The 17,240-nt window shown below is 38.8% G+C and overlaps 1 protein-coding gene across 1 annotated transcript; it reads right to left on the bottom strand.

Moving 5' to 3' along the window:
- Positions 1-6,073: 6,073 nt before the first annotated feature.
- Positions 6,074-6,457, bottom strand: LOC107775831 (uncharacterized). Its single transcript, XM_016595616.1, has one exon. The coding sequence runs from the start codon at positions 6,455-6,457 to the stop codon at positions 6,074-6,076; it is 384 nt and encodes a 127-aa protein (XP_016451102.1).
- Between the last annotated feature and the right edge of the window lie 10,783 nt (positions 6,458-17,240).

Raw genomic sequence — 17,240 nt, 5'->3', positions numbered from 1 at the left:
CTTGACATGAATTTGGATATATTAACGAGACTAATGAGTTTCGAATATTGAATACCTAAAGCAAAATAAATAAATAAGTAAAAAAATAAAGGGAAGAAATATAAAAGAAAGGAAAAAGTGGAGCTGGTTAGGTTTTTCATGCCATACAAGTATAAAAACGTAGCAATAGCATGCATGAACATGGAGGGGTAAATTAAAATTCAGCTACGTGAAAGCTAAAGATTATTGGACAGTTGCTTGTAGTTTTTGCATCTCGAAAATCTCGTGAACTTATTTATAAATATTATAAAGTTTTAAAATTAATAAAGTTGAAAAAACTCAAAATAATAAATGTTCAAAGTACAAAGGAGTTGGTTTTGATTTTTGGACTATCACTATCACACACACGAACCATCATAGAGATGGTGATGGTTTCACCTAAAAACAGTCAAAAGAAGATTTTTTTTTATAGAAATCTAACAAATTATATGCTTTCTAAAGTATTTCCAAGTGTTACCTATAAGGCTACAACTGATCCCAAATTTTTTGGTCGAGGATTGAAAAAAATGAAAATTCTGAAATCTTGGACTAGATTTGAAGGTCAAGAGAAAAGGATAATTCCTATGAAGGGAATCAGACCTTTAAAAATATCGATCAAAGAAATTATTACAATTTTTTTTTTTTTAGTTTCATAATTTTCAAAAAAAGTGATGAAGTACAAAGTCTACCACTATTAATAAACGAATTACATCAAACAATAAATGAGATATAGAGCATGTTTAATCGATCACAGATCAAACTTCAAACTTTAAAGTTTAAATTACAACTTGTGCATATAAGATAAATAAAATCAAAATCCATTGTAAAAAATGCTCACCACCATCAAGTGATTGTCAACTAAATCTAGAACAATTGTTAAAACGTAAAGGTACATTTTGTATTATGAAACTACAAAGTTATATTCTCTCGTTGAGATTCTACAAAATGAAAACGATTTAATCTTCTCCTATCCAAGATGGATTTTGGTTTGTATACACATTAATTAGTGAATCAAATCAAAGATTATTTTGGATTTGTTCGATTCAAATTGCAAAGTCAGACAAACATTAATCGTAGATATACACAGCTATTTTATGTTAAGGAAACTCCTAATTGGTTTAATTTAAAGGTTGGAAGAACCAAATCTGGCATCCACTTTATAGAATATCATACCAACTCTAAAAAATTAGCACTTGCTGCCTTAGCATTTATACTCTATCTAGTTTAATAAAATTGATAACTTTTCATGTAAACATCATCCAATATTAAATGGGATTGTTCATAAAGTGGATAAGCTAGGAAAGTAAAATTGTACGGGCGCCCTATTTAGTTGCCCCCATTTAACATACACCCATTTTTTTTAAAACTTTTAACTTGTACCTACTTTTTAAATAATTTCAGCCCCCGTTCTCCTCCTCCTCCTCCTTCATTTTCTTCTTCTTTCTTCTGCTGCTGTTGGTGCAGATTATTTCTTCTCCGTTTTGTCTCAATTAATATTCTTTTACGTAAGCATAGTTATGGATTTAACTTAACAGTTTGTTCAGATTTTTCATGAAGTGGAACGAGTCATCTATTTAGCTAAAAATGGCAACCTGTGATGAAGTAGAATGGAGTAACATATTTGAAGGGAAGATATACATACACAAACACAACTATGACAAGTAGGCCAAGTAATTTGTAGCAACTTTTCGCCTAAATAAAGAACCACGATAATTAAGGATAAATGACAGATTAACTACTCTCATCTTGACTACAAAAAGTACAAAGAGTTATCCATATGAAATCACCAGTGATTATAGCTGTCGTTGCTAAGTACAGAAAAAGCAGTCAAGTGATTAAAAAAATTCCGACTCCAGAAGAGGAGAGCCAAGTAAAATATTAATAAAAACAATAACTTCAGCTCTAGAGCTGAAGTTCGACAGTTACAAAACAAAAACTTCAGCTCTAGAGCTGAAGCTTACAAACAAAAAGCCAGTTACAAACAAAAACTTAGCTGAAGTTTGACAGTTACAAAACAAAAACTTCAGCTCTAGAGCTGAATCTTACAAACAAAAAGCCAGATACAAACAAAATCTTCAGCTCTAGAGCTGAAGTTTGACATCTACAAAATAAAAACTTCAGCTCTACAACTGAAGCTTACAAACAAAAAGCCAGTTACAAACAAAAACTTCAGCTCTAGAGCTGAAGCTTACAAACAAAAACTTCAGCTCTAGAGCTGAAGCTTACAAACAAAAACTTCAGCTCTAGAGCTGAAGTTCGACAGTTACAAAACAAAAACTTCAGCTCTAGAGCTGAACTTCAGGCCCGGCTACTAGAATGCTGAAGTTTTGCGTGATTGTCTTTGCTACTTCAGCCCCATATGCTGAAGTTATGTGAAAAAGCGGGTATGCTTGCAATTTGTTTTGCAAAACGGGCACAAGTTAAAACGTGACACAAAAAGCGGGTATAGATCAAATGCCCCGCTAGGAAAACAAGAAAGTATAGCGTTTTAGGTTCTTTATCTAGACCAACTCGATTTATAAGGTTTTAATTTTTTAAAATTAATTTTTTGCTACAAACATAAATAAGTTAGTTGTTTTGGACGTATACAACAACAATAACCCAGTAAATTTTTATAAGTGGGGTCTGGGGAGAGTAGAATGTATGCAAATCTTACTCATATCCCGGAGGGATAGAGAAGCTGTTTTCAAAAGAGCCTCGGCTCAAGAAGAAAATCATAATTAAATTATGTAACAAAAAATACATCAATTTTCCTCATGTTCTTTGGAAATTCATCAATTTAGAGTCAGAAACTACAAATAACTTGCCACATAGGATACAATTATTAAATAAGCACCCTTCACGTCATCAATTTAAATCACCTTATAAACAGTTCGACGTCGTTCAACAAAACAAAAGACAAAAGAAATAGGTATAGTTAATTATAACAAGTAATATCTGAATAGAATTGTTTACCCTTAAAATCGGATAACAATTAAATTTATAAGTGGTTTTAAAGATATATGTGATTTTACTTAGCACAAAATGATAAATATAAGAATTAGTGCTAGGAATTAACAGTAAAACAAAGCAAACCAATGTGATGAACAATGATGGCCCTCGAACTAATTACCCTCGAACCAACTGAACAAACTATTGAAAGTATGAGTTGGACAACAGAGCTTGCAAAAGATAAAAATATGATGTATTGCTTTGTTACATGTGAGTGTAAGGTCCTTACAAATGGTTAAGACCCTCTTTATACAGTAGAAGAATCCTATTTACGGTATAATTCTAATTACAAAGGAAATTCCATGATTAGCTAAACAACAGTTCTTGATTTGATATGTTCCAAAATTTCCGCCATGACTCGACCAATCACGGATATCTCACCTTTCCGTTATTGTGCTATCTTCGGTCTTGCTCGATGTCTATCCCATTCAACCTCGATCATTACTGGTCTCGATCTCGACAAGTACCTCGAATCTCGAACTCGGTACTTTATCCTCGTGTCTCGGTCTGATATGCTACGGGGCCAATCCTCGATCCATCCCCCTGGTCTCGATTAATCAGTAAAATCGGATGGGCCCGATTTTAAACTATACAGATAGTCCTCTTGTTTTTTGGAGTATAATGACAAGAAACGAATTGAGTCCTCGATCTTTAACCCGATTTGTCATGATGTCATTACCATGACGTAAGCGACAAAGGTGACTGAAACCTCCCATCAATATAGTTCTCTAGGCTTTAAATGTTTGTCAGTTGACGGTCGGGCACCACTGGTACTGAGCCGTCGCCTTCAGCCTATAAATGTACACTCCTTCATCTTTCAAACGTTACCTTCAACTCTTTCTCATTCCAACTTTCTCAGTTCTTCACCTTCCTCAGATCTTTGAGTTTCCAATTCCTGGGATTTCTTTACTCGTTCCATTGCAAAATACTAAGTATTTCTCTTTGTCTTCCGCTTTTCTTCATCCATTACATGGCTAAAACTTCGAAAATTGTTCCTCAAAAGGAAAAAACTTACTCATCAAGGCCCGTCGGCGAGGAAGCCGCGGCGGAGTCAGGCCCTAAAAAATTCTTTCCTCCGTCGTGCGTCATTGATTCTGAGTTTAAGATTGAAAAGACCTCCTCGGTGCCAGGCCGATGCGAGCTGGTATCAAGGTACATATGATCGATCTCTGATAAACTCCTTTCCCAAGTTAAGAAGGAATGCAAGTGGGGCAATAAACATATGGTGGTGCCCACTCCTGAAGAATCGATTACCACTCATGTAGAGAGGTTCTTAAGTGTTTATACCTACTCCTTCAAACTGGGTCCTATAGATCCAATTATCTAGACTTCTACAAGAAGTACGAGTACAAGGTCACCCTATATCAAATTCATCCTTTTATTTGGAGGATAGTGATACTGCTTCGATTTTTTGTGAGCAAAGTCGAGGGGCTTCCCTTCACCTTCGACCATCTTGTTCGCCTGTATAGCCCCCGACTTTATCGGGGAGGATTAATAAAGCTTCAGCGTCGGTCCAACAAGATACCTTTCTCGAGCATAGTTGAGGACATAGATCGGGGTTGGATGGGCCAGTTTGTTCGAGCGAAGACCTCAGACTTAATACCGCCCGACAGTATGCCCTTTCCCGAGAAGTGGAATATGAAACATATGTATAATTTTGTTATTAATTTCCTGTTAGTTGCCTTCGTTTCCTTATTAATGTTTTACTTGGTGTAGTCGCTGCCTGGATGCCAGGAAAGGTTCCCCATATCGAGGGCTGGGTTCAGAGCCTGGTAACACAGTCGACACACGCCAAGCGTGATTGGCGCGACTTATCAAAGGGCCGATGGGAGGCCTGTAGCCATGGTAAGTTCCTTCCCTCAACTTAATTATTTGACCGCTATTAAGGTATTTCTCCGAGCTTACTTGTTTCTCTTTTTTTGTAGGTCTTGGGAAGGAGGTAATGCTGAGGCCCCCATTTGGTAAAGAAGAAAACTCACTTCCTGCCTCGAAGCCGGCAAAGGAAAGCAAGATGAAAAGGGCTTCGACCTCCAAGGGGCCATAGCCTAAGAATAAAGCGGCTCAAAAGTCCAAGAAGGATGTGATTTCCCTGTCTATGGAGTCAGTTAAACTCCTAAGAGATAAAGAAGAAGAAGAAGAAGAAGAAGAAGAAGAAGAAGAAGAAGAAGAAGAAAATGAGGATGATTCCGGTCTGGTGGCTCGAGCACGAGCTAATACCGAGGGTCAAAAGGGCACCAGATCAATCAACAACAACAACAACAACAACAAACCCAGTTTGATCCCAACAGGTGGGGTCTAGGGAGGGTAGTCTGTACGCAGACCTTACCCCTACCTAATGTAGGTAGAGAGGTTGTTTCCAATAGACCCTCGGCTCAGAAAGGACAAGAAGAAAAGGAAATCAAGGAAGGAAGAAAGAAGGAAGAGAAAAGAAAAAAGGGGGGATAAGTAGTACCAAATAATAGCAGCAGGGAATACAATACCTGAGGCGAACACAACCACATAACATAATAGAAATCTAAGAATATGAAGGGACATGCATGCTCCTAAGACTATCGGTGAACACCTATAAACTACCTACTAACATTCTACCTTGATCCTCGACCTCCACACCCTCCTATCAAGGGTCATGTCCTCAGTGAGCTAAAGCAGCGCCATATCGTGTCTAATCACCTCTCCCCAGTACTTCTTATGCCTACCTCGACCTCTTCTCAAACTCTCCATGGCCAACCTCTCACACCTCCTGATAGGAGAATCAATGCTTCTTCTCTTAACATGTCTGAACCATCTCAGCCTAGACTCCCGCATCTTGTCCTCCACCGAGGCTACTCCCACTCTGTCCCGGATAGCTTCATTATTAATCCTATCTCTCCTGGTACACCCCACACATCCATCTCAACATCCTCATCTCTGCTACTCTCATCTTCTGCAGGTGGGAGTTTTTGATTGGCCAACACTCAACCCCATACAGCATAGTCGGTCGAACCACCACTCGATAAAGATTACCCTTAAGTCTTAGCGGCACATTCCTATCGCACAAAACACCGGAAGCGATCCTCCACTTCATCTATCCTGCTCCGATGCGATGTGCGACATCTTTGTCAATATCCCTGTTACCCTGGATAATAGACCCGAGATACTTAAAACTCGTTATCTTGGGGATAACTTGAGCATCAAGCTTAACCTCTACATCTGCATCATGGGTCCCGTCACTAAATTTGCACTCCAAGTATTCTGTCTTGGTTCTACTCAGTTTGAAACCTCTAGACTTCAAGGTCTGTCTCAAAACCTCCATCCTCGCATTAACTCCGCTATGCGTCTCGTCAATCAACACTATATCATCGGCAAATAGAATGCACCAAGGCATCTCCCCTTGGATGTGTCGCGACAATACATCCATTGCCAAGGCAAATAAAAATAGGCAAAGAGCCGATCCCTGGTGCAACCCCATTACCACAGGGAAATGCTCCGAGTTACCCCCACAGTTCTCACCCGAGTCTTAGCATCATCATATATATCCTTAATCCCCCTAATGTACGCTACCGGAACGCCACTAACCTCCAAACACCTCCACAGGACCTCCTTCAGGACTTTATCGCATGCTTTCTCTTGGTTAATAAATACCACATGCAAATCTTTCTTCCTCTCCCTGTACTGCTCCACTAATCTCCTTACCAGAAGAATCGCTTCCGTAGTCGAACGCCCCAACATGAATCCAAACTGATTATAGGGTCAGTTAGAGTTCCTGAGCCAACTGGAGCCAAAGGTACTTCACCTCGGAGTGACAAGGCATCAGAAACGACGGTGGATGCCGGTCCCGAGGTTCCTCGAAATGGGGAGAACGCCCCAAGAGATCCACTTGGGGTAATACAAATCGAAGATTCCCCGTTGCTTCCTTCATTCTCCGAAGAGGATGTTCGAGAGGCTTGGGCCATGAATACTTCTCATGTAGAAGTCGCCTTCGGAGGGGAGGACCTTTTCCGTGGTCATTTCGCTGGGGTCGATGATGCAGCTGGCTTGAGTGACTTGAAGGTACCGAGGAAGATCTTGGGCGAATCTTTCTCGAGTTTCAAATTGACCAGCCAGTTTTCGTCCCCTAGAGTCAATCCCGAGTGCAAACAAACAATCATCATTTTGATCTTGGAGGATGCACGAGTTTTTACCGCCCCCGTAGGGGTGGCTAGTTACCTTCAGAGTATGGTCACGGAAGAACACCAAGCTCTGATGAACCAGGTAGGAACACCGTGTCTCTTCAATGAGTCCCAGCAGGCTTTGAATCGGGTAAGCCCTAACTTTTCTTGTCAATACCAGTTTCCTTACTTATGTTTTTCTCTTCTTGCCTAATTCTTTTTCTTCTATTTGTGTAGGCCTCATTTCTTCATCATGAAGCTTTCTTTAGGTCTCGAGGAGAACTGAGCCGATATGAGGCCGAAATTCAAGGGCTTATTGAGGAGAGAAGCACCCTCAAGCTTCTCGGTGGGCAAAAAAAGAAGAAATCAAGGGCCTCCGAGTAGAGCTGGCCACGACTCAGAAAGAACAGAGCGAACTGACCGAGTAGGTAATAAAAGTCTTAGAAGCTCATGGCATTTGTTCGGGAGTGATGGATAATAATTCAATCTCATAGGTCCAGCAGCTGCACGAGATGATCGAGCAGCTCCATGGAGAGGTAGATGCGGTGAAGGCAGAAACCATAACGTGGAAGCAAAATATGGACCACCTTGTCTCAAAGAAAGAGACTTCTCAAGCTCAGTTATCCTCGGCTGAAAGTCAGCTTCAAATCATAAAAGAGAAGAACTTGGCATAAGCCAAGAAAATTGAGGAGCTCCAAGCTCGGTTGGTCACAAAACTTGCAGCGACCAAATCTAAGGCTGATGTTGAGGCAATCATGGTCGTCTACTAGTCCGGCGTCAAAGTCGCTCAAGCTCGAGCGAAGGAAGTTGTCGATACTGCTCATACTCGAGCATACTGGGTTGCCGAGCATGCCAAGTGCTAGTCTTGAAGGGAGACTCTCGAGGAGCTCCATGCTCGTGGCTTCGATCTCACTATCGAGATCAAAAATGCAAAAAGCTTAAAGCCGAAGCCAAAGCGTTGCTTTCTTCTGATGATGATGATCCGGGACCCTGAGGGTGAAGATATTGCTCCTGGAGAATATTAAGTATTTAGGATCATTTTTTGTGGAGTTTTTGCATAGAATTCTGATCGGGCCACGTTGCCCTTGTAAATAACTTTTGACATATATGAAGATCTTTCTCTTTCTGTCTTGTCTTGTGAAATTTCATTTCATTTATGCCTTATGAAATTTGTGCCTCATTTATGCCTTATGAAATTGCTATTCATAGGTTCGAGGTTTAGGCAATTCGACCGAAACCGAACTAGCATAGTTTTTATCGAGTGAGTGCTTGCTCAGACTAGAAATAAGGTAACCCTTAAGTTTTATTTGAACGAGGACGATCTTTCGAACTCAAAGCAAATGATATCCCTTAGGCTTTTGTATTAGGCCGACATGGCTTTTGTATAAAGAATGTTTATGGCTTTTTTCCCCTTTTTTGGCTTGAAAAGTTTTTATCATTTGCATTTGCAAAATCTGTAATGCCTTGGCATGAAATAAGGGATTGTTCGAGAGTTCGAATAATATTGTACTCACTAGAGTTTTTAAGGCTTGATATTATCAGAGCCCTTTTTATTTTTTTTGAGGGTAGCCCTTTTAACCGGTTTTTGAAAATATTTGAAGGCATGTTTTATTACGAAATTTGGACGTCTCCGAATCGTGTTAATTTGGCCGTAGCCTTCTTAGTTTGGTATTTTCCTCTTGGGCTTGTTTTCCCGTTATACTTCGAACTTGTTTGAAGTTTTAGTTCTCGAGTGAGGTGGCCGTGGCCTATAAAAATCGAGGGTTGCCTTTAAGGTCTTATGATTTCGAAGTCGGGTTAAGATAGCCCTTGGGCTTTTATGATCGAGTGAAGACTTGCTCGAACTCGAAGTAAAAGTAGGCCTTAGGTTTTATATTCGAGTGAGGATTTGCTCGAACTTGAAATAAAAGTAGCCTATAGGATTTTATGATCGAGTGAGGACTTGCTCGAACTCGAGATAAGGTGGCCCTTGGGCTCGATAGGTAGTCCCTGAGTGAGAATTTACTCGAACTCAGGTTAAGATATCCCTTGGTCTTTGTAGTCGAGTGAGAATGATTTCTCGAGCTCGAAGTAAAAATAGCTCTTAGGCCTTCGTATTTTTGCTTTCCTTTGTGTTTTTCTCGAGGCCATTTTGTTATGGGTTTTGGACACCTCCGAGCCATGTTAAATTGGCCGTAGCCGTTGGTTCGGGTGTATCCCAATAAGCTTGCTTCCCCGAGTTATCCAGGCATGCATAGGATAACAGTCCCCGAGTGGGAATGGCCGCGATTTTATTTTTAAAAAAATTCGAGGGTTTCCTAAAAGGTTTTGAGCCCTTAACGCTAAATAGTTCGATATGTTCGAGTTTTATTTTTCGGACGGTAGTCCTCGAGTGTAGGGGTGGATATCCGAACTCTGGTTAAGATCGGCCCTTAAGCTCGTTCCCATAATAGATTGAAAGCATGGAATTGTAAAGTAGAAAAACCTTTTCTAAGACATGAGATAATTGCAAGGAAAAAAAATACTTCTCTATTCTTGAGAAAACGATGTTTTGAGCCAGGGCTCGAAAAACCTATGTAGGCACGGTTCGCTCGATCGTTTGGCCCTATCGAGACCCCGTCATTATGAAGTAATTCCCTCGCAATATAGTCGACATCTAAAGGCAATGCCCCCAGTATTCAAGCTTTATTGGGCAACCTTGAATACTGTTAAATGTTGTCTTTGACACCGATTCGTGGTCGGCCTTCAATTCTAAGTTAGCACGATCCGTTGTTGCCTCATTAAAAACCTTGCCAAAAAACCCAATTGGGATAAAACGGTTCAAGGGAAAAAGAGTTCAACGCGTGCTTTATGATCCAAAGCTTCGTGTCGCTCTTTACCGATAACCTGCAAGTGTTAGTCGAAAAATGGAAAGAATTGAAATGGGTTCGTACCTTCATTAGGATTTTGGATGTTTAATGTGACCTTCCTCAGTACCATGTCCCTGTGAACTTTCACCTCGATCATTTCTCCTCTTATTTTGTGTGAAACTTCGCCCAGACCCGCTGCCTTTACGGTCTTTGTTGTATGGTTAATATCGATCTATATTCGACCTTGGCTCTTGATCGATATCCCTCTTGATTCTATCCATGGGCTTGTTAGGATAAATGGACCCAAAAAGAGTCCCTAGTTGATCATTCTCAACCCAGATCTTCGACTGATATCGATTATGTACGTTGACCCAAGTGACAGCTGGGTGCTCCATAAAATTTTGCTTCAACTGCTGTGAAGCTATGGAACTCCGAGTGTTGAGACTTTGAATGAAAGCTTGAACAGACCATTCGGTGACCGGAGGCAAATCCATTCTCTCCGCTTGGAACCGAGATACAAATTCACTGAGCATCTCGTTATCTTTCTGCCTTACCTTAAAGAGGTTCGATTTTCTGGTAGTGACCTTAATGGCTCTGGCATGTGCCTTGACGAAAGCATATGCAAGAATAGCAAATGAATCAATAAAGTTAGGTGGTAAGTTTTGGTACCATATCATAGCACCCTTCGATAGAGTCTCCCCGAATTTCTTCAGCAACACGGATTCAATCTCGTCATCTTCCAAATCATTTCCCTTGATGACGCATGTATAAGAGGTGACATATTCATTTGGATACATCATCCCGTTATACTTCGGAATCCCGGGCATACTGAACTTCTTTGGGATTGGCTTCAGAGCCGCACTCGGGGGAAAAGGTTTTTGGACAAACTTTTTTGAATCAAGTCCTTTCAATACCGGTGGTGCTCTCGGGATTTGGTCAACCCTGGAATTATAAGTTTCCGCTTTCTTATCGTTTTCCTTGATCTTCTTTTCCCCATTCTCGATCCACTTAATCAGTTCCTTGAGCATCTTCACGATAGCAGGATTGGTCTCCGATTCTCCTCCATTCGACCTTTTTGGCACCAACTCGGCACTATGAACAATTTCTTGTGATGACTCGATCTCAATCCTGCTTGGTGCACGATTCTGATTTTGGAACTGTGCTATTACAACTTGTTGGGTCTGTAACATTTCGAATACCATTCGAAAGCTAATACCACCATCTTCACTGTCCTAGGCGTTCTGATTTGTCGTTCGAGCAGCTCTGCTAACGTTGTTTTTAGGGTCGATGCCTAAATTCCCATTAATGGTAATATGGGAGCTAACGTCGATTGGGTCCATGGCCGGAGCACTGTCGGGGTTGACTGGGTCCATGGTTGGAGCGGCTATGTTATCTTTCTCGCCATGAAGACTGAGACCATTGCATGTGTGTGTAGGTGTTACTTGAGAGTTTGACATGTTGATCCTGGAATCAAAGATACTTCAAATAACAAGTGTAAAGTAGTGTGTATTACGAAAATTTTACCAGGCAATCACTAATATCCTTAGCCCCATAGTGGGCTCCAAACTGTTTACCCTTAAAATTGGATAACAATTAAACTTATAAGTGGTTTTAAGGATATGTAATTTCACTTGGCACAAAACGGTAAATATAAGAATTAGTGCTAGGAATTAAAAGTAAAACAAAGCAAACCAATATGATGAGCAATTATGTCCCTCGAGCTAATTACCCTCGAACCAACTGAACAAACTATTGAAAGAATGAATTTGACAACAAAGCTTGCAAGAGATAAAAATATGATGTATTGCTATGTTATATGTGAGTGTAAGGTCCTTACAAATGGTTAAGACCCTCTTTATATAGTAGAATAATCCTATTTATAGTATAATTCTAATTACAGAAGGAAATCCCATGATTAGCTAAACAACCGCCCTTGATATGATCTATTTCGAGATTTCTGCCATGACTCGACCAGTCACAAATATCTCGCATTTTCGTTATTGTGCTATCTTCGGTCTTGCTCGATGTCTATCCCGTTCAACCTCGATCATTATTGGTTTCGATCTCGACAGATACCTCGAATCTCGAACTCGGTACTTTATCCTCGTGTCTTGGTCTGATATGCTACGGGGTCGATCCTCGATCAATCCCCTTGGTCTCGGTTAATCAGTAAAATCGGGTAGGACCAGTTTTAACCGTATACAAGAATTTTATTTTACTACCCATTTATCAAATATGCATATGGAGCATTAGGCAGGCACGCTGGTTTACTATTCCGCGGGGTAGTTTTGAATGTCCAAGAAAAAGAATAGAAAATGAAGAGAAAAAAAGGTTTCTATTGTGAATAGTTTTAAGAGTGGATGCCCATGCTGCTATGGACACCCATTGCCCTTACTGTTTGATGTTGAGTATTTCCATTCCTCTTACTATTTATGAGTAGAAAGTGTACTTTTTAGGCTTATAAATAGTCTTGTATCTGATGGGTAAAGACACACCAAAGTGAAAGAACAAAAGAGTTCTTCCTTCTTTCTGTCTCTTCTTATTTATATTTTACTGAATTGCTTTTATTTTATAATACGTTATAGGCACGAAACTCTAATTTTATTCTTAACCTCCGCTAAGTTGAGTCATATTTTATTAAGGTATGTATCACTATATTCATTTTATTTATGGTAGTACATATCATATGCTTACTGTTTGCGGATTACTTGTTCTCTTGGGCATCTTAAATAGTTTAAGTACATTCCAGTAATAAAATAACTATTTCCTTCGGTGCTCAACACTTAGATGACTTCAAAGTCATCAAACTAGCTACCCACTAATGACATACTTAAAATATTCATGGACTTCCTGGATTAAAATATATCTTTAAGGCATTTTGAAGAACTGTGAGAAATGAATTGATAAGTAATAATCTCACATTAGTTTAATTAATTTATATTTATTGGATTGGAAGATATAAATAATGTTAGTCACGTTAAATTCTATTAACACATATATATATCAATAATATAAAGTGAAATGAAACAGTATGTTGTTTCTAATTTATGGCAAAATAAAATGAAATAGTAGGTTGTTTACATGATATAGCTCTATTTCCGTCTCTTTTTTCTTACTCGTTTTGTTTCATTTATTGTTTATTAATATAATTATTTCTCTAACTTATTTATCTTTTATGATAGTTTTCACTATGTCAAATTTATCAAAACTTAAATTTGTGGTACTTGACATCATCGGGAAGAACTATTTATCATGGGTCCTTGATGCTGAAATTCACCTTAACGCTAAAGGTGTTGGAAATACTATTATACAAGGACATGAAGCATCAAATCAGGATAAAGCGAAGGCCATGATTTTCCTTCGTCATCATCTACATGAAGGGTTAAAAACTGAATATTTAACCGTAAAAGATCCACTTGAATATGGATTAATTTGAAGGATCGATATGACCACCTAAAACTTACGGTATTACCGAAAGCTCGGTATGAGTGGATACATTTAAGGTTGCAAGATTTTAAAACCGTAAGTGAGTATAATTCTGCTATCTTTAAAGTAAGTTCTCTATTAAAATTATGTGTAGACACTATCACAGATGAGGACTTATTGAAAAAAACATTTTCTACTTTTCACGCTTCAAATGTAGTGCTACAACAACAATATTGTGAAAAAGGTTTTAAGAAATATTCTGAGTTAATCATATGCCTACTTGTGGCAGAGCAGAATAATACTCTATTAATGAAAAATTATGAAGCCCGTCCCACTGGGTCAGCTCCATTCCCGGAAGTGAATGCTTTAGCAGCATATGATAAGTTTGAAAGAAAATAAAATAATTACAGTGGTTGTGGACATGGTCGCAGACGTGGACGTGGCAGGGGATGAAACAATTATCGTCATTATGGTGAAAATAAACAGGAGAACAATAATGGTTCTCAAATTAATCCTTTAAAAGGTAAAATTAGTATGTGTCACCAATGTGGTATGAAAGGTCATTGGGCACGCATTAGTCGTACGCCAAATCATTTTGTCAAACTTTATCAAGCCTCCCTTAGAAAGAAAGAAAATAATGTGGAGACACACTTGGCCTTTTAAAATAATGATGATGGAGCAGGTCCCTCAAACAAATATGATTCTGAGGCACATCTTGCATATAAAGATGATGATTTTGGAGGCCTAGCAAATATTACTCATTTAGAAGTTGGAAACTTCTTTGAGGATATTGGCTGAAGAACTAATCATTTTACTGGGGAATGAAGCTATAATAAAAGTTGTCATTTTTTATGTTTGTAATTAGTTTATTTTTCTTGAGTGTATTTTCCTAATGCATCATGTGTTACTAGTTTCTACATTTCTAATGTAATTCTTAGTGTTCTTAACTGTTTGTCTTTCATATTTCTTATGATGTACTTTTTGATTTTTTATGAAGAATATGAAAATTCTCCAGTCTTCAGTTGGACTCAAGATTAATAAAGATGATATATGTATTCTAAAAAGTGCTACAACACACACTATTTTAAGAGATAAGAGATACTTCTCTTACCTGGTAATGAAAGAAGCCAATGTTAATACAATATCCGGTAGTACAAGATTAATTGAAGGTTCTGGAAGAGCCAATTTATTACAACCAGGGGGAACAAATTTGGCTATTAATAAAGCACTATATTGTAGTAAATTTCAAAGAAACTTATTAAGTTTCAAAGATATTCGTCAAAATGGCTACCATATTGAGACTACAAATGAAGAAAAGATTGAATATCTTTATATTACTACAATAATGTTTGATAAGAAATATGTGCTTGAAATATTACCCGCTCTTTCCTCCGGCTTAGCAGGATGGAAACACATGCCATAGTAAACGAGAAGTTTACTAATCAAGATAATTTTATTATTTGGCATGACCGGTTGGGCCATCCTGGTTCTATTATGATGCGTAAACTAATTGAGAATTCACATGGACATTCAATGAAGAACCAAAAGATTCTGCAATTTAAGGAATTCTCTTGTGCTGCATGTTCTCAAGACAAATTAATTATTAGACCATCAACTATTAAAGTTAGGATGGAATCCCCTACAGTTCTGGAACGTATACAAGGTGATATATATGGGCCCATTCACCCTCCATATGGATCATTAAGATATTATATGTTTTTGGTAGATGTATCTACAAGATGGTCACATACGTGCTTACTATCAACTCACAATATGGTATTTGCGAGATTGTTGGCTCAAATAATAAAGCTAAGAGCACAATTTCCAGATTAAGCAATTAAGACAATTCGTCTTGATAATGCTAGTGAGTTCACATCCCAAGCCTTTAATGATTATTGTATATCAATTGGGATAACAATTGAGCATCCGACTGCTCGTGTTTATACATAAAATGGTTTAGCTGAATCATTGATCAAACACTTCCAATTAATTGCTAGACCAATGTTTATGAGAACAAAACTTCCCATTTCAGTATAGGGTCATGCTATTTTGCATACAGTAGCACTTGTGCAGATAAGGTCCACAAGTTATCATAAAGTCTACCCATTACATTTGACTTTTGGTCATGAGCCAAATATTTCCCATCTTAGAATCTTTGATTGTGCGATATATGTTCCAATTGCTCCATCACAACGTACAAAGATGGGTCCTCAAAGAATGTTGAGGATATATGTTGGATATGAATCTCCTTCTATTATAAAATATCTAGAGCCGATGATTGGAGATTTATTTAAGGCAAGATTTTCTGATTGCCATTTTAATGAATCAGTATACCCAACATTAGGGGGAGAAAATAAGCAGTTGAAAAAGGAGATAGATTGAAATGCATTATCACTGTCTCATTTAGATCCCCGATATAACGACTCGGCCAGTTGTTTTAAGAATTAACATCCTAATCCCCTATTAACTGCTTTCCCCATGTTTATTTCTACTATTTTGATTTGCGGTGATGATTCGTTATGAGTTTCGGAGTATTTTGGGACACTTAGTCCCTCAATGAGAGCTTAAGCTTTAGAATTTGGACCGTAGTCAGAGCAGTGTGAACATGGCCTCGGAATGGAATTCCGTTAGCTCTGTTGGGTGATTTTGGGCTTAGGGGCGTGTTCGGATTGTGTTTTGGAGGTCTGTAGATTATTTAGGCTTGAAATGCCGAAACTTGAATTTTTGAAGTTTCCGGATCAATAGTGAAATTTTGATATCGGGGTCGGAATCCGATTCCGAAAGTTGGAATAGCTCCATAGTGTTAAATGTGACTTGTGTGCAAAATTTAGGGTTAATCAGACTTGGTTTTGTTGGTTTCGGCATCGGTTGTAGGATTCTTGAAATTTCAAGTTCTTTAGGTTTGGATTGGAGGGTGATTAGTGGTTTTAGCATTGTTTGATGTGATTTGGGGGTTGGACTAAGTTCGTATGATATTTTAGGATTGGTTGGTATATTTGGTTGAGGTCACGGGGGCCTCGGGTGTGTTTCGGATGCTCAACGGACCATTTTTGGACTTGGAGAAGGATCAAATTTTTCTGGTTTTTCTGTTGCAGATTTTCTTTCATCGCGATCGCGTGAGGAGGCTCGTGATCGTGAAGGCTTAGATGAGGTAGAGGGAATTTTGTTCTACGTGATTGCAGGAAAAGTAATGCAAACGCGTAGTATTGGTGGAAGTTAAATTGCGAACGCGTGGGCTATGCCGCGTTCGCGAAAAGGAAGAAATGAGGCAACTGTGGAGTTGGAGTTTCTCTTCGTGATCGCGTGAGGTCAACCGCGATCGCGTAGACCTGAGCAGTGCAAGCATCGCATTCACATGAAGAGTATCGCGTTCGCGTAGGGTAAATCTGGGAGCCAGCGAAGTTATCTTCGCAATTGCGTGGGAGCTTTCGCGATCGCGATTAAGGTTGCTCTGGGCAGAACATAAAGTTCAAAATCGAGGGTTTTGGGTTCATATAAAAAAATTGAATTGGGAGTTCGGTAGGAGACGGATTTTGGAAGGATTTTCGAATGGAGTTTGTGGGTAATGATTCTTAACTCCTTTTTGCTTATAACCCATTAATCTAAACATGAATTTATTATTTAATTTCGGATTTGGGGTGAGAAATTGAGGAAAACTTTGGAAAAGTTCTTAGGCCTAATTTTGGGGTTTTGATCAAGATTTTGGTATTGTATTGGAGTAATTTTGGTATGGTTAGACTCGTGAGTGAATGAGGGTTCATAATCCGTAACTTTTACCCGATTTCGAGGCATGGGCCCGGGGAGGATTTTTGGGCGTTTTTCTATTTTTTTGCCTTAGCTTCGATTTCAT

This window comes from Nicotiana tabacum, chromosome 5 (assembly GCF_000715075.1).
Source record: "Nicotiana tabacum cultivar K326 chromosome 5, ASM71507v2, whole genome shotgun sequence".
Taxonomy (NCBI): Eukaryota; Viridiplantae; Streptophyta; class Magnoliopsida; order Solanales; family Solanaceae; genus Nicotiana; species Nicotiana tabacum.
Note: the sequence above shows the minus strand (reverse complement) of the source record. Positions and strands in the feature narration are given on the sequence as shown.